Below are 18,646 nucleotides of genomic sequence, written 5' to 3'. Positions count from 1 at the left end.
GAAAGGAGTATCTGTTGTAACTCAGCACCCTAACTGTCATATAGCAGCATTACATTCTAAACCTTTCATCCAACATTTACTATCTGCACAATTTCCACTTTGGATTTCTCTTTAATATGCTCTCAGTGGAAATAAAAGCTCTTTCCCTTTTAGTGGGAGCTAAAAGCGAAATTCTATGATGAATCATCATTGTGGCGGTTTTAGCAATGTCCTCCTGTGAGTGGAAACACGGCCGGTAGTTTCTCTTGGTAATAGCAAAAATACAGCACCAACCAGCAGAAATAGCACTGAAATAGCACTTAATATACAGCATACTAGAAATTACTCAATGTGTTTCAAGGTGGAGAAAAAATTGTTTAACTATTCTGGAACAATATGGATGAGAAGGCCACTTTTCACTCTTGTATTTGTCTTTTGAACATTCATACAAAAATCTCTTTTGGTTCAATTCAGTTTTATATATTCAAAGAAATATAATTAGGAAATATAATCAATATTATGTGAAATTAATTACAGATAAAAACTACTGCTTCTTTTGAAAAATGCCTTGGGCAATTTATTAAAGATATGATCTTTATCACACTTAATCCTGACAAATGATGGCGTAATCAGTTCCTCCAGGATTTTGCAGATTTTATGTGATTGGTACAACCAAAAATGCTTGTTTTTTGCTTCAGCTTTTTTTTTCTTCAAAATTTATTATGTAATCAATGAGGTTTTTTTTTTTTTTATTTTATTTTTTGGGTTGCTGAAAACTACTTGAATTGGCACAAGTCTCCTCTTTTAAATCACTACCAGTGAGACACACATGTAATTACTTTCTATGATAGCTACACCCATGTGCAATACATCTTCGAATGCGTGTTGTGATGTCACATGATATATCTTGGCCCAAATCTGAGGAATTTCTGCAGTAATGTTAAAAAATTGTAAAATCCTCCGAATATCTTTTGCTTTCTGCAAACGCAAAATTCTGTGAAATTCTGGAGGAAAGCTTTAGAACATAAAATAATCACAAACATTTGGTCAATTTATTATATTTTAAAATCTGTCACTTTAAGAAGACAAATATTCCTGAGAAGTTCTCTATGCTTTTGCATTCAGTCACATAATGAAGTGAAAATATGATCACTTCATGTTTGTATAGGAAACCAAACAGACGGTTACATTTTTTTTTTTTTGTTTTACAAAAAAATGCACATGGATATTAAGAGGAACAACCATTTTTTAATCAAAATCTCAGATTCATTTAATTTTTTTTTTTTTTTTAACAAAAAACAAAAATAATTTGCTCATGTTTATACAGAACAATGATCACATCAGTAGGTAAGTTTAGAAAAGAAGAAAACTTCTAGATCTAAAACTCCAAAACATTGTGTGGATTAGAAGATTAGAACAGATTTTTGCTCGCACAGCTGTGAAACATCTCAGATCAAAAATACAAGCCGCGAATTTCTCGTTTTTAAATCACACACGTGATATTGTGTGTGTATAACACAGAAGCATTTTACAGTAAATTGCATTTAAAGTCACTTACGTTGCTCTTCTTAATTACAAACTGTCAAAGGCAATAATCCTTCTTTTGTGCAGTAATCTGACCTTTATGAACAAAAACACTGAGGTAGGAGTTACTGTAAACTGGAAAAGAAAAAACGGACACTACAATCAGAAAATACCCTCCATGACCACAAGGAGGCACTAAACTTCTCAAAACAGCAGGCACAGTACTAGCCTGTTGATATTGCCTGAAAAGAAAGCATCCATCACTACAGATATGTCAGTAAAGTAAAGTCCAGCAAGTCATTAGTACATTGGTACATCAGCTTGTACTTCAGTAATAAATTTAGAGAATGTAAAAATTGCAAAGTAGTACTTAACAGTTTTCGAGAAACAATCCTGTTTCTCTATGAACATTTCCAATTTTTACAACCTCTATATTTCTTATACTTTTTTTTTTTTTAACAGTTAAACACATATAAGAAGCCTGTTTATACATAAACTATCTGTAGATTATAAACATAAAGTTACATAAATGATAAACAAGTCCCTGAGAGGAGGAGGAGGAGGAGGAGGAGGCTTCTCACTGAGAAGCTCATTGTTCAGTTCTGTGTAACAGTCAGGGATTCAGCTTGGCGTATGTTTGTGGCGCCACAGGTAACAAATCTAACAGCTGAGTTAAGAAACATAAAATAAAATAAAGGATTGGTCATTCATCACTATAACGCCACCTTCTGTTAACTTGAAAAGAACTACATGTAAGATATAAATAATTTGTAAACATATAAGCACCATTAACTTACTTCACCTTAGATTGACTAGATGTTCAATCACGGCAAACCTATTTCCCATGTCAAAGAAAATACATCAAGGTGATGCAAAAAGTCTTCCAACAAAAAATGAAGTGAAGACTAATCCTGCAATATCTGGTTATGCGAATGCATACGTCTAGAAAACTGGAAAGTGAAATCTATTTTTTTTTTAATCCCATTACATTAATCTTTCAATTTAATCCATTTTACAAAGCAGCTACTTAAATGAACAAAGGAGAAACATTTTTTTATTACTACGGATATATTCACTGATATGGCCCCTATCTCAGCATAAGAGTTAATCATATTAGGAAGTTCAAATTAGAAGAACAAACAACAAATGCAAAACCTTTTACTCCACTCCCACTTATAATAGAAGTCTAAAGTGGTTTCTTTAAATTCCTTCAAAAACCATTTAAAATTATGCAGCAATATAAGGCAACCACAAAGTTGCACTCTATCAGCAGTGGTGTTAAGATGAGGCAAAAGATTTTGAGGATATCACCGTATATTCATGATTCTATTCATATAAAGATTTACAGTAGGATAAAAAATGTATTATAACTATAAGTGTATAAGTATAAAATGTCATTCTGGTCACTTCCACTTTCCCAAAGGTTTTGTATTTCTATGCGTGATAAGCCTGAAACTGATTTGTTAACCACTTCTTTCTAAAAGATTACAAAATAAGTTTCACATACATGTAACTTGGCTGCGCCAACCACTACTCTAAACATCCTTTATAAGGGAGTGTGGAGGAAAAATAAGCACATTCTGTTCTTTTGTCATTAGCAGGAAACATGATGGTGAACATCTAAACAAAAAACAGTTCAGTGATGTCAGTTAATCAGTTAAGGTTGGAAAATTAAAATATTCCTTTAAACATTTATGAGAGATTTTTAAAACAAACAAAAGTTACTTCTTTATGAAAATATATATCGGGTCTCTTGTAAAATCCACTGTGCTTCTTCATGTATGCTTGTCCACTATATGAATCAGTAAATGCTGCCATGACTGCCTAATATAGAACTAGCTACTGCTTTTACATCATATCCTTCATGTCTGACCGCTACATTAACACGCCTAGCAAGAGATCTGTTACTTCAGATAATACGGTCCGATATTGTGCATGTGTGCCTAAAATACTGCACTTAACCTCATTACACACATTCTTTTAGCTGTAAATGGTTTCTGCAATTGTTTCCACACAACAATATATCGTCATAGTAACCATGGAGTCAACAGTAACAGTATCTAGAGACTACTATTACTATTCTAGCATCTAATCTGACAACTTAGACAAGAAAGATCAATAAGCATGATTAAAATTTGGAACCTGATTTTAAGACATGTAAACAATAAGACTTAAAAAAAAAAAAAAAAAAAAAAAAAAAATCTCTATAGACATCTAATGATTGCTGTCACTTTCAGATGAATGAATCGGGTGGCAATATAGATTGTTGTGGCTTTAGAGCAATGGAAAGGGGAATTAAGCATACGGAGACAGGAAGCATGTTTAAACATTTAAAAACACATAAGAGACCTCAGATCTCTTGTTTTCTTTGGCTCAAGATTGTACAGTGTGCCTACAGAAGTTAAGAATCCCTGCAGCTGTTTTAAATGTTTTATACTGCATTCAAGTTGGATAACGTGGTCAAGAATAAACAGCTAAGCAATAAAATTAGTAAAATGGCATTCTGGCTAGATGTATATTGTGCATGAGGTATCAGTCTCTTAAAAGCACTGGAAAACCATTTGCGCTCGTTCACAGTGCAGTTGATCATGAATTTAAAAAAAAGCAGCACGTGTTCCCTCTCTTTAGATTGAAGAGAGCCAGAGATGTTAACCTGGCCTTTGCTCGCTGGTCTGAGGTAGGGTGAATCCAGCAGAATTCTCACAATGAAGAACTGGATAAAACGAGGCAGCCTGAAAGACTGGTGCGGCGATAAAGCGACTCATTTTTTCCTCTTTTTTCGTTGTGATGAGGCAGCTTTCGGTGTGGGCTCCTTGGGAGAGCTAGAGGCTTTGCTAAGGGTGGAGCTGTCCTGAGATGTGTACGAGGCTCTTTGAGGGCTTGGGATTTGGACAGAGCTTGAGCTGGGTGGCTCGAAGCTGCATCTTCCCTGAGAGGCTGAGGGCGATTTGTGGGGACAGTGTGCCACCATGTGGGAGGCACTCTGGCAGTAGTGGCACTTCTTGGGTTGAGGAGGGAGGCCACACTCTTTGGCATGATGGTCCAGACCACCACAGTTGTAACAGCTGTTGGAAAAGATAATCTGAATCAGCAAATATGAAATAAGCCCATAAATGATCGATCTGTCTATCTATCGATCTATCTGTCTATCTTAATGCAATTAAGTATGGTTGCTTCAATATTTATCAAGATAATAACCCTTCATTCATCTCTATCCTGGTCAGGGTCGCAACCATGGGAATCCACCATGGACGGGTCTATGACACCAACATGCTCAGAAACAAATTCACACTCGTCCAGGACAAGGGTTTGGGAATGTGTGCTATAAAGAAACACCAGAACTGCCTAGCTGGTATAAAAACTTACATCTAGGATCTCAACAACTTTATGCTGATGTTTGCAGCAGAGAGTATTGTCTGTATACCTCACTTTGTAACTAGACCAGGTAGATCAAACAAAACAGCCAACTTGGGGAATGCTTGTCCCATATTTTCCCGCATTAACCAATTTGTCTTTCAGCATGACACACATTTCAGTCTGTTCTTATTGTATCCTCGATTTCTTAAACCTCCACAGTTCAAGCTCTGCTGATGTATTCAATGCCAAGTATAACTTACTGGTTCCTTCATTTTTAAAAGCTGATCTACTTAATGGATTCACTTTTTTCTTTATACACGAAACAACCTTCTTCATGGTCTGACATGCAGCTTGTAGGGGGTCCTGCATGGTGAATTGCTCCCTTTTCAGCTCCAACCACTTTCACAAAATGTTTAAGCATGAAGATTTTGCCTAGTTAGAGTCCAAGTCCTATTATTTTCACAGCCCTATTTGAAAAGCTCTTGAAATGCTGCACGAAAAATCATCACCTCAGATATGATTGACTTTGATTCCACTAAGAAATGATCATGAATAATAAATCTATAACAATGAATAATAAATCATAAATAAATCTCTAGAAAAATATTGAAGCAATACTTATAGATTATGACCTACATTAGTTAGTAACTTTACATTTGTCAATGCCCTAATGATAAACTCTTGCATAAAATGTTATTTATGATACTTATATTTATGATTATTTATATGTTATTTATGATATTTATATTTCAATAATCTCCAAATAAATGTGTACAACAGAACACAGAGTAAATGTACACAAATAATATGTATATAATCCACACACTGCCTTGTCAACACTAGGTGGAGGGCACGTTCTAGGCAATTTGAGGTATGTTCAGATATCTAGCTAATTGTAATATACAATAAAGTTTCTGCCTCTTATACTGCCATGGTAGAACATTACAGAACAACAAGGATTTACCTCACAGAATGTGGCACCTTTTGTGTTAGAAATTCTTTTAATGAATAACACCATGTGACACAGCACAGTCAGGAATCTTGAAATAATTGAGAGATTACAATTATTACTAGAAAAGCAAACTCTTTATGAGCATGATAAAAAAAAGCATTAAACACCCCTGACTTCTTAAAAAAAAAAGAAAAAAAAAAAAGAATGATATCAGGGTCATCTTAATCCAGGATTATGGGGACGTTAATCGCTTCCCTACAATACACACAATCAAAACCTTAGTTGTGAGTTCTTAGTAGGATGTCATACTGTTTTTTTTTTCTTCCACACTGTTAAGAACCAAAGTGATGCTACAACAGGCTTCACCCAAACCCAAGCAGAAATAGCAGCAATTTAGCAGGGGAAAAAAAAAGCTCCCGCACACAAATGTGATAAAACCATGGCAACAAGCACAGACTCACAGAGCACAGAGCAGCCTCTCTCTTGAAGAATGGAATCGAACAGACTAACCCTGCCATCAAGCCTCGAAATACAACACTAATGACAAGACCTTCCAGGACAAACCATATTAAAGCTCGGTTATAACTCGTATTAAATATTCTTACTTAAACAGATTAGTCCTCATTATCCAATCCATATCAGATAGTCCTTCCATACTGTAATTCCCTTCACTGTGGCCTGGGGAAGAAGATCATATTTTGTGGAAAGTGATCTTGAACGCTGTTACTCACTCACCGGTCTCCCTTTGGCTTTCGTTTTTGCTGCATGTTTTTCCCTTTGGGTCTTTTCTCACTGCCAACACAGTACACTCCTCCAGGCCCAGTCACCCTCAAACACTCCAGTCCCTTGGAGGATTTCTTGAACGTGAACTCCACCTCTTCACCTTCCTTCAGACTCCTAAACCCCTCCATGTGCAGCTTACTCTGAGACAGCAGAAAGGTACATCAAAATGTGTACAATTATAATAAGACAATCAGAATATTTAACACCACTTGAAGAAATATATGTTTATAATGGTAATAATAAATGGTTAATGAAAGATTAAAAAAAAATTGTGAATAAAAACAAAACCAATACTAAAATACAAATTAACGTACATACAGATGCATATGGGTAGACATTCATGGTATCAACCAATAGACTAAACAAATTGTTCTCCAAATAATAAGAAACACGTCTGGTCTACCATAATAACCAATTTATTGGTCTTCAGTTAAAATGAGTTCTGAGGAGGAACAATTAAATGTACCTAAACCATAAGCATATTAATTTTTAAAAAAAAACCTGTATGATAAACATCTATTACAGTACAACATTCATGGTGAAAGGGTTTATGGCATATGACTGATCAAGTGTATGAAGAAATTGTTCAAAAGAAATATGTAATGAAATCATCTGGATTTAAACAATTTATATTACTTCATTTAATGCAATATCTTAATACAATCTTACTGCAATATAGACATGCCTGTATTTTAACAACAAATTGAAAAATAAATATACATTTTAATTAAGAAAATTTCTGATTGAATTGTTTTTTCCTGACAGACAAATTTGTATTCATGAATTTACATTAAAAACTACAAGAATGTAAAAATATAGTGAATTAATCTGATTTAACTGATGCAGTTTAATTAATTTGCAGATTTATATGCAGATTGTCTGATAAATATATGTAATGTAAATATGCAATAATGTAATCGGGGCATGGCAAGAAAACAAAATAATTATATAAATTAGCCCTTAATACACTTACTGAATAATAAGATAGCAAATAATATATTTGTAAAATAACCTTCATATTTAGCTATATTAACAGTCTAGATAAAAATTGCTTTAATACTTTCAAATACATTGAAAAATTAGGGTCAATATCTAATATTCAAAGTTTACTTTTATAGCATGTTTCAAACATAAAATGAAGTATGAATGTTGTCATTATGGTTACAAAAAATAAGCATAATTAAAACACGCAACATGTAATTGACAGCATCATTATTTCAACTTTAATACAATTAGCAAATTAAAAATAAACATTATAACGGTGCAAAGGTTTTCTGTAAAAATAATATTTAAAAAACCTAATATCATTAATTACTTGGTGTGTTAATTAATGTATAATTATAAACTAATAAGTACAACTAATTGCAATTCACCATGTAATCATAAGCATGTGATTTTCACAGACAAGAATCATTTCTTCAAAAACATTGCTTTTCCATTATATTCTTCATCCATATTAATAAAAATCCATTTAAATAATTATAATATTATATATTTTTAGGAAATCATCCTTTGTAATAAGGTAAGAGTTTAAAGAAATAATATTTGTATTGTTTTGCTTATTTTGTATACTATTATATGTTAAGAAAATACAATCATTGCGAAGAAAAACAATGATTAAAAACAGTTAAAATTCTGCAAGAGAAATCAGAAACGAGAATCATAATGGAACATAATCTATAAATACATGCTTGCAGACATCTTGGCAGTTTCAGTTACATGATGGTTAAGCGTAGATGAAGGAAGTTGAAAAAAGAAAAAAGTGATCGCTATTCTCAAGACATGAAAATTTAGGAACAAGGATAGTGCTCAAGCCTTTAGAAGCAAAAAGAAAATTCTAGATGCCACATTAAAAAAAAAAGTGTTCTTAGTGCAAAATACCTAAAGAACGAGGAGATATGGCTTAAAGAAGAAATGCAACAATATCCTGATTATTGTCTTTGCAAACTAATTGTATCTTGCATTCTACAGCAGTGCTTCTGGAAGAGAGTAAAATAATGACAACAAGAGATTACAAACTGTTTCTGGCAACCATGAGAGGCCACTCACTCAGAGGCATTTCTGCTCCTCCCAGCAGAGATCAAGCATGTATGGACGACTCACAAGAGGAAGTCACGTGAACAGAAGCTACCTTTTTTCATCCTTTCTTCTTTTTTTTTTTGAAGGAACAGAGAGAAAAAAAGCCCACGAGTAAGAGAAACAAAGCCTGGTATTAGCTGAGAAGGGTGGGGCCTACATGCCAAATGGTGAAATGGGCTGTTGGTTAATCTTACCAGGGGCCCACACAGTCTTCTCAACACACTAACAAAATCTAACCATCTCTGTAGAACACAAACATGTGAGAGGTGTGTGCCATTGCCTAGCTAAATCCCTGAACTTGCAAGCTTCATCTAAGGTGCAAGCAATCCTGAAGCTGAAAATCGCTTCTCTGTTTTTTCTTACTTGTTTTGCCCCTCATAGTTTCACCTCAGAGAAAACGTATTTAAAGAAACCCTTCCCCCACACTCATATACCATGGCTGAGCACAATAAGCAGACATGTTTTAGCAGTGCATAGACATTGTTTTTCTAGGTACAGGCATTACAGACCAGCTGCTTCTACAATTAAACTACATGATGACATTTTCACCATCTCAATTACAGGTGGAATTCACAACACGGTAAAGAAATCAACCAAAGCTACCAAACAGACAAAACCCTTGCAACAATATGTCGGCAAATGTGACAAGAAAAAAAAGAAAGAAAAAAGAATTTACTCATTTTATCATACAGTCACATAAAGTAAGATCAGGACAATGATGTAGGAATACATCAAAATGTGAAGTTAGATATATGCAAAAACAATCAGCAGTCAAATACTGCACCTATCAAGGTGATAAGGAAAAACCCAGTGCTTTTGTCATCGCCACAGAACTAAAGTGAACAGAGAAATATGGTTTTCATTAAGACATTTGATTGTCCAGTGTTACCAAAAAAAGAGAGCCAATGCCAATAACTAGATCTTTCACAATACTCATGACAATCCTACAGTTTAGCCATTACACATTTTATTACAGAATTAATTATGCTAGTGTATCATACACTTATTGTGCTGGGATGCCAGTCTTTACAGATTACGCTACACTAGCATAATACATCTATAGAGGCTGCACTAGAGTATCATATCCTAAACTACCACAGCAATAACCTTTACAGATTTAAGCTTAATCTATATAAGAATAACTTTAAGGTTGGTAAGAACTTTAGATATAAGAACTTTAGGTTGGTAAAGTATAATATTCACAAAATCATCCTGATTCATTTTCATATTAATTATACTATTATTGCACATTGATATGTTTATTATGCAATTATAGTGTAATCTATATACCACTTCATTTATACTGCAGGATTGTTTGAATGTTTAACATGAAGGCTGTTTTAAGCAACAAATCACATCAATACTGCCAGATAATCCTATATGCAGCAGCTTCCCCCTCCCATGAAGAACGGAAGATGAGAAAATGGCAAACGATGTAAGACAAAAGACTCATTATTCAAATTTCAGTAGTTTTCAGTAGTTAAATAGTTTCCCTCAAATAATTTTATCATCATTCATTTTTTGTGGGATTTTTAAACAGCCGTCTGGGGTTATTTGAGATATAAATTAGAATTTCATACCCTGGCTGAATGAGTAAATGCTGTAATTATGATCAGATGTTGTGTGTGGAGCTAATATGGACATGAGTATGATGCTTATCGGTCTGTGTTCAAAAAAGCAGCTCAAACAATTCAGACAAAACAATACAACAAATCTTTTTTGATCAGTGTTTTAATAAAAAAAAAAATCAGAACATAATCATTAAAAGATTGTATTTAATGACTATTTTTTATAATTATAAATGATCAGGTGAAAGATGTTGTGCAATGTTTTATTGTCTTTAACAATAGGCCTATTTGTAAATGATCTTGGAAACTGTTCAAATAAGATCAGCCTATATGTCTCACCTATGGTGAGAAGTATGAAATGTGAATGAAGTGAAAGGTGAATGAAAACCCAGGAGGCATAGCTCTTTTAAGGGCATTTATTAAATGCCCTTTTCAGTTTAATATAATGTCTTGCCTTGTCAGAAATTCTGGCATTTTCTAGTCTAAACCATCCTAGTGTTTGATACTTATATGTTTGTCATTGTTGTGGAAAGATGGGTTAAATGGGCTTGCAACGAGACACACAAAAACAAAAAAAAACATTAATCTGAAGTGTAAACAATGAGGCCTATGCTAACATGAGCCAGATCCTGTGACCCTGTAATAATCTTTTGCTGGCAAAACGAAAGGCATGGAGGTGTGAAGCAACGTGAGTGTAAATGTGGCTTTCTCTGAAAGAAGGCCTTCCCTGTTGAGGAGTTAAACTGGACTAGGCCTAGGGCACAGGACCCAAGCGTTATACACTCCCTCAAGTTAATTTCGTATTATCTCGTTAGAAGGTGGACTTACTTGGTGAACAAATACGTCCATTGGAGGATCAATAGGTGCTCCTCCGCGATTTGTCATCGATATGAATCCAAAGCCCATTCGTACATTGAACCACTTACAGTGGCCTGTGCCGTACATGGGCGAGGAGCCAGTGCCTTCCAGCGCCTCGGGACGAAGGCTCCCTCCACCATTCCCCACTCCTCCTGACAGGGTAAACAAGACACAAGGTTAGCCTGAGCTACAGCATCAGGAAGCCCTTTATATCATTATATACTAAGCTTACGGGAATGTGTTTCTCTGGCCATTTTATCTGACTTACTTTGCCATTAATTTCAGTGCATGTATTTTGGTAACGGTTAGGATCGGTAAGCCTGAGGTGTATATGGAGTCTAAACCAACATTAGGCTTACTACTGTAGTATACATAAACAAAACAGGTGTACTTCTCGTCTTAAATGCCGATCTAAAAATGTTGTACACAAACACAGTCTGCATATTTATATCCCCAGGGAATAAACACATGATGCTTATTTAAAAAGGCACCACACTAGTGAACTAGCCACAACACAAGTGAGAGAGAGCAGCGGCGCGGGCGCGCTGTGCAGCACAGGCTACGTTGCTACAACCATAGGATACCTTCGGCCATGTTTCCTTTGGCTCCCTTGCTCCAAACTTCGGAGAGTGTAAATCCTTCTGTGAAAATATTTGGTCCTCGTCATAAATGTAACACAATGCTTTACACAAACCATAATGGAGCGTGCATGATCTAGCGTGCCCTCCAACAGACAGACGTTTTTCTCTTTTGCATCTAGTGCACTCCCCCCCCCCGTGCTCCTTTTTTCCTTAGCCCCGCCCACCTCAGTTCACATGCTCCTCTACGCCAATTACAGACGCCCGATTCTCTTCGAATTCAGGTTTAGGGGCGGGGCCTAGCGAGACACGGCAGCCAATCGTCGTTGAGTGCACACATTCCCGGAGAATCCTCACTGAAGAAAACATTTATTTTTCTGCGTTTCCACTGCATGTGAAATGGTTTTCTCGGAACGAACATGATTTTTATAACAAAGCCTAGGTGATTGTTAGTGTGATTAAAATATCTTGTAGGATTATTTACGGTTTAAAGAGCAAAGAAAAGTAAGGACCATAATTTAGATTTTTTTTATATCTATATACATTTCATGATTGTTCTCTGAACCTACTTTACTTTAACTTTGCTTAGTTAAAAAAACGTGCATTGCATTGTATTTACAAATATCTATTCTCTCTGTTACTGTATAAATCTTAAGATCTTTCCAAATCCTTACTGCAGTGCGTTTCTTTAAATGTGTTTTTAATTCAGCCTATACCTAACTTACATTGAGATAAAGATAACACATAACTGCATGTTGCTAAATGGAAACTTCCTGCAGATCATAGGAACAGAACCTTAAACTAATAGCAGGTTAGAGCAGTTTCGGATCAGCAACACGTTTCAAACACCAACATCAACAACAACACCAAACTATCAATTAACACACACACTAAAGAAACGTGATCGACTAGTTACTGTATATGTCGTTAAATATAATTCCACTTCTATAAGGGTGAAAAATTTATATTACTCTTGATTTATTTCACATTCATTTAGTGAATGTCTGCAAACAAACAGTGATCAATGTTCTAAGACAACATTAATTGAAAATATAACGTCTTTATATATATATATATATATATATATATATATATATATATATATATATATGGTATGTGTATGCAATTTATCTGAGAATATTTTCGCATCAGATTGGAATCACTGAAAAATCGAACACTTATCATTTATCGGCTCAAGAAAACCGTTTACCTTGAACATTTCTGAATGTCCGTCTGAAGGAATAAACGATTAGGTCTGTAAAATCAAATGGCCCACACCATTCATCCCAAAGAAACAGCCTAAATTAAGAACAGACACAAAAAGCGAAGATGCTCTTCAACAAATACAATGTTAAGTTTTGTGACTTAAGTAAAATGTTTTGCTTGGCTACTCCTTACTCCTTCACGGGTAAAGCAAGGTTTCCTTTGTTATCGGAAACGCACTGACTTCTGTGTGTGTGTGTGTGTGTGTCACCCACTGATTCTCCGATGCGGATGCTAAAACATACGGTGGGGGTTGGAAAGCTCTGCATAGCATACATGTTTCTCTCTCTCTCTCTCTCTCACACACACACACACACTATACAAAAACTCTGAATATAAACAAATTTTGCCATAAACTGAGAACTGAAAGTGTTTTCAAATACACATTTACTAATTATTCACTTAATCAATGTCTGATACATTTACACAGTTCCATGTGAGTAGGATTTAAAGATACAGTAGGTTAACTGTAGTCAAATCGACCACATTAATAATATATAGGAACAGCCTATCCGTGGCAGAACTAAATTTATTATTTAAAATATATATATATATATATATATATATATATATATATATATATATATATATATATATATATATATATATATATATATGTAGATATAAATACATTCATCAATAGGCTTTAGATTTGTTGCAGAATCAGAGCTAGGATTGTACTGAATACAATGCCATAATTCGTTTTGCAAAAAATCTGCCATGCATTTTATCTTAAATAAAAGACCTGCATAAAATATGTGAATAAAAGACAGATGTTTAGCTCTAATAAAATAGGATGTATAAGGTACACACAAAAGATGTGCTGTATATAATCAGAAATTTTAATTCTACAGTCCTATAGTTTGGGAAAATCCCTAGACCCTTTAACCCAACAACACTTTCCTCATCGGTTATCAGAGTTTCTAATAGTAAGTCATTAGTAAACTAAAGCCCTCTGACATAACATAACTCTTAAAGAGTTCTGTTTATAAGTCACAGTTAGAAAAAAATATAGCTCAGAAAATAGAAATCAATTTCAATTCAAGCTTTGCTTCTGACATGACGGGCTTTGTCGAAGATTTCAGAAGTTGGTGCAGATTTTTGACACCATTTTATTGTAATATAAGGTAGGTCATTAATCAAGATGAGCGCCCCCTCGTTACTGGCTCTGGAAACTGCATACGCTGGGGACTAGAAGGGGTTAAATTTCGACACCGACCAGACGTACTATTCAGTCAAACTTTACAGAAAAACAGCATAAAAATAATTTAATTGTCCAGGAATAAACCTAAGTTTATTACGTGGGATCCTTGGAAGAGGATTTCTATAGGAATCTATATGTAGTTTACCGCGTCATTCATTTCCCAAATACTACTTCTGCTACTACTACTCTTCTACTCCATTTTACGGAAGCTTTTTGGGAACTGTATGCGCAATTGTTTCTAAACATTTTTTTTTTCATGTACTTCGTTGGTCAGATTATAATGCGTCATGAAGGAATGTCTCTTTAGTGATTCTTTCCAGTAATTCAAGAAATTCCTGTATGCTCCAGCGCTGACATATAGACAGATCTGCTCCTACATATTGTTCTGCCTACAGAAACATCTTATCAAGGGTTTCTGGGACAGTTCAACATAGCAGTCTTTATGATCTGTCAAGTAAAAGAAAGTCAGAATATTGCTTAACTCTTTTTTTGGAACTGCTTTATAGAAGTAACATAACTGAATCCGACGTCATCTAAGGGGGTGTGGTCAGCATCAAACAGGAAGCTGACCCCAGAAATGTTGAGGTGGAAAAAATGATTTTAAAAAAGGTAATACAATTCCCATTCTTAATATATTACACGTATAATTATTATGCAGATATGCATAGGACATACTGATTTAATAAAACAAGCATATATTGGTTCATAATGTACTTTAAAGTCTATAAATTAATCATTTTTTATGACGTCCCAAATTGAGACAGCATGATTCAGATTAATTGGGTTAGTCTTAAAATACAATACGTGGAGAGAATAAAAGAAAAAAGATATAAAGGATGAATGAATAGATTTGTGTATTATGGATAAATATGCATTATATTCATTTCTATTCATTAAATGGTGTTTTTATGAAGCATTTTAAGGAGCAGGGAAATGCAGTAGACTGGGAAATATTGAACATTACATAGGCCTACTGCTTACAAAACAGATTTTTACTTAGTGTACTGTGTTTATACAATTTTGCTGGTTGATGTTGATCTTTATTTGTTTAAATGATATTTTTTTTTAAAAAATCACTATGCCAACATACCTTTTATTGGTATTTTTTCTACAGTGACCTTTTATTAATCTGTTCATACAAATTTTAGAAAAGATTTTTTTGTAGAGTTTTTTAATTTCGAAAAATATTCAGTGATGATAATGATTTTTAAAACCTTTTTATTTTATTGTTTGCTAAAAGAAACTGATTACAGAATCCTACTTAGGTCAGAATCTTAATATGGAGTCAAGTTATGTTCTATGTTCCTACAAGATTAATATATGTTCTTGGTAAATTTGGAAATTATATGACTAAATTCATCCTATTTTATGTAGACACATGGGTTATTAATGCACCCATCCTAAAATGAAAGAAATAAGTCATTTAGGTTGTAATGAATAATCATATCTGCTTTTATATGATGATGGAGGTGTGAATTCAGTAGATATGTCATGTAGAAATACATCTTCATTACTATACTTTTATATTATTTTGGGTTACTTTTGGGTTACAGTTTTTTCATCAAAACTAATATAGCAAATGAATGGGGTTCTGTGAATTGTATTAAAATTTCAGTTTAGAGAGTCTACAGAAGGCAGTGTCTGAACTTCTTGAAGTATCAGCTGAACTGGAATTACAAATAAAAACACCCAATGTCCTCTGTAAAATTTGGTGGGGATCAGTGATGATTTCTTCACTGATTTTGTGGCTAGTGGTCAATCGATATGGATGGATTTGAAAAATATAAATAGTGAAAAACTGTGTTCTGAATTCAAGAGAGAAGTCCATGTGTGCTGAAAAGTTCAATATGATGCATGGATAAGTGTATTCATGTATTAATAAAAAATAATCTTTTAAAACATCTTTACATGGTATCCTTTTATAAAGGTGGGAGTGATTTTTTTATACATGAGATTTATTAGGCAAAATGTAAGAAAAAAAAGTGACAAATAAAAACATTAAATATGCACACTCATCATTCACTTTAACCGGAACATGTGTACACCTGCTTATTTATGCAGTGATTATTCGAGTTACTAGGGTCACTTTCTGGCATCTCAATCTGGTCATTTCTAAAATTTCTGATATTAAAAGGGTGATTTTACCCATAGAACTCTCTCACTTAATATTTTTTTGTTTTTCACACAATTCTGTTTAAACTGTAGAGAAACCGTTGTTTGAGAAAATCCCAGGAGATCAACAGTTTGTGAAATACTCAAACCAGCCCATATGGCACCAACAACATGCCTTCAGGAAAGTCTTTGTTCCCATTCTGGTGTTTGATGTTAACTGAACATGATGGTTGATGTTAACTGAAGCTCTTGACCTGTATCGGCATGGTTTTATGCATTGTGATGCTGCCCCAAGATTAGCTGATTGATAAATGATCAGGTACACAGCTTTTCCTAATAAAATGGAAGGTGAGTGTAATATTTCAGTTACAGTAGATGGGTCATGGTCATTTGTATTTGATATTAAAAGTCTGTATAATTTTATGATGTTTTATTTTTTTGGTTTAAGTACATAATATTTGTGCAGCTTTTATGAGCTGGATGATGTTACAGTCCTGCTATGAATAACCATTTCCCCTGCTCTAAGATTTCAAAGCAATGAAATCTCGGTAATGTTCCTGGACTTCTTCGGTGAGCATACATGCATTATCATACTGAAAGCGTCCAACCAACTGTGAATAAACTGAGGGTTGAACTCCGGCAGCAAAATGTTAAGCTGTGCCAGATGTCTGATGTTTTTCCTTCTTATAGGTCAAGATTAAGCACCATAAATGGAATTTCAGACAGGTCTAGAACATTATATTAATGCCCGTAATGACTAAAGAGATAAACATGGCAGACATGTTCAGGTTAACGAGGATCACTCCAAATAGACGCTTAGGAATTTGAAGGGGAACGTCTACAACTACATTACCCAGGGTGCATCGCGAGCAGGAGGCAATGAAAACAGGAAGCGAGCGCAACACAAGGAAATAATGTCAAATGGATCAGAGAGACGTCATGTCCCATAATGTTGGATTGCGCTTTGATTTGCTAAGCCCCTTGACGAAATGGATAACCTAAATCTGGCTGTATAAATGTAGTTGAGGAAAGGCAGAGAAGCTTAGTTATACACCCGCTCCATCAAGGAATTGCCTGCTCGTATGATGGAAAGGGCGATGGAGCAGTTAAACGTACAGCTGAACCGGCTGACGCGCTCTTTACGCCGCGCCAGGACAGTGGAGCTCCCTGAAGGTAAGGCTGAATCATTTCCCTACACTTAACACAACTAGAATTAATGTTGTGATTTCAGTTTTCACACGAGTGACACAAAATCCACGGTTTCTGACCTGACACTGCTGAGGAAATGAGCTCTTCTCAGTAAGGCCTTCACACGATCCCTTAATGCTTTATTTAAGCAAGTTAAAGATACACAATAATGTGCCTTAAATTGCCCAGCCTTTTGATGTATTTACATGTTGTCACGATGACACACATACAAACAAAACAAACCAACCCACTAAAGCAAACATGTATATAAACATCATACAACAACCAGGAAGTCGAAGATCCATGTACCACCAAGTGCACCTACCTTTCATCTACATACCTACTGGGCTTGTACTGCGGTAGACTGGAATCCTGTCCCTCGTGTACACTGCCTTATGCCCAGAGTCTCCTGGTATAGGCTCCAGGTTCCCACGACCCAGTAGGATAAGCGGTGTACAGAATGAATGGATGGACACTGGGCCTGTAGTTGCACGTTGTAGGTAAACAACTACTGATGGCCGCCTGTCCGTCCGTCCGTCCATCCATCCATCCATCCATCCATCCATCCATCCATCCTATCCCACTCTGTTCATCTTTCCATCTGTTTTTCCATTTATACATCTGTATGTCTTTCTTCCATGTACATTTCCTACCATAATCCATAACTAATTCTTTCCATATTCTGTAACTAATTTATCCAGATCATTGTCTGGATGGCTCCTGATTCTGTACCCAGGAACACTGGGCTTGAAGCAGGGAATACACACATTCACACCAAGGGTCAATTTATTATAACCAGTCCACCTGCCAGCATGTTTTTGTGATTTGGTGTAGCACCATAGGAATACCACTGACATGATACCTTTTTTGTATGGTGTATCATTTTCAGCACAGCAAAAGGGTGTTTTGTGCTAGTATGGGTCTATCAGGGACACAAAAAAATGTTGGGACACTGAACTCACTCTTCAATTCAGTTGTATTTATTTAGTGCTTTTAACAATAGACACTGTCACAAAGCAGCTTTATAGAAATATGTACATTTTTATTCATCCCAATGAGCCTTGATTTATCCCTAAAATAGCCTTCATTTTAACATGATGGTTATTTTGTTGAAGTTATCAACTGCTCACTGGCACTATCACAGCAATTGTAGTCCAAAGCCGTTCTAACGAATCTGTTTATATCAATTGCAGCCATCTTC

General features: G+C 35.0%; 2 protein-coding genes across 4 annotated transcripts in view; one reads left to right on the top strand and one right to left on the bottom strand.

The window, feature by feature from the left end:
• Positions 1 to 632: 632 nt before the first annotated feature.
• LOC131351860 (protein lin-28 homolog B-like) lies at positions 633 to 13,354 on the bottom strand. 2 transcript variants are annotated; one of them, XM_058387646.1, is made up of 4 exons: positions 12,889 to 13,354; positions 11,071 to 11,252; positions 6,548 to 6,735; positions 633 to 4,568 (listed from the first exon to the last, which is right to left on the bottom strand). In XM_058387646.1, exons 2-4 carry the CDS (start codon positions 11,185 to 11,187, stop codon positions 4,265 to 4,267), a joined length of 609 nt encoding a protein of 202 aa, XP_058243629.1. In that variant the 5' UTR covers positions 11,188 to 11,252; positions 12,889 to 13,354; the 3' UTR covers positions 633 to 4,264. The 2 variants fall into 2 exon arrangements, with proteins under 2 accessions (XP_058243629.1, XP_058243539.1); XM_058387556.1 differs by lacking the exon at positions 12,889 to 13,354 and adding an exon at positions 11,685 to 11,889 and having other exon boundaries at positions 638 to 4,568.
• A 3,412-nt stretch (positions 13,355 to 16,766) lies between these two features.
• Positions 16,767 to 18,646, top strand: part of hace1 (HECT domain and ankyrin repeat containing E3 ubiquitin protein ligase 1) — a 54,157-nt gene continuing 52,277 nt past the window's right edge. Inside the window, exon 1 of one of the 2 annotated variants that reach the window (XM_058392880.1) lies at positions 16,767 to 17,430. In XM_058392880.1, the coding sequence (XP_058248863.1) occupies positions 17,340 to 17,430 (91 nt within the window). In that variant the 5' untranslated portion in view covers positions 16,767 to 17,339. The remainder of the gene's footprint in view (positions 17,431 to 18,646) is intronic. The other variant, XM_058392889.1, reaches the window with a different exon arrangement.

This window comes from Hemibagrus wyckioides, linkage group LG01 (assembly GCF_019097595.1).
Source record: "Hemibagrus wyckioides isolate EC202008001 linkage group LG01, SWU_Hwy_1.0, whole genome shotgun sequence".
In the NCBI taxonomy this organism is placed as follows: domain Eukaryota; kingdom Metazoa; phylum Chordata; class Actinopteri; order Siluriformes; family Bagridae; genus Hemibagrus; species Hemibagrus wyckioides.
Note: the sequence above shows the minus strand (reverse complement) of the source record. Positions and strands in the feature narration are given on the sequence as shown.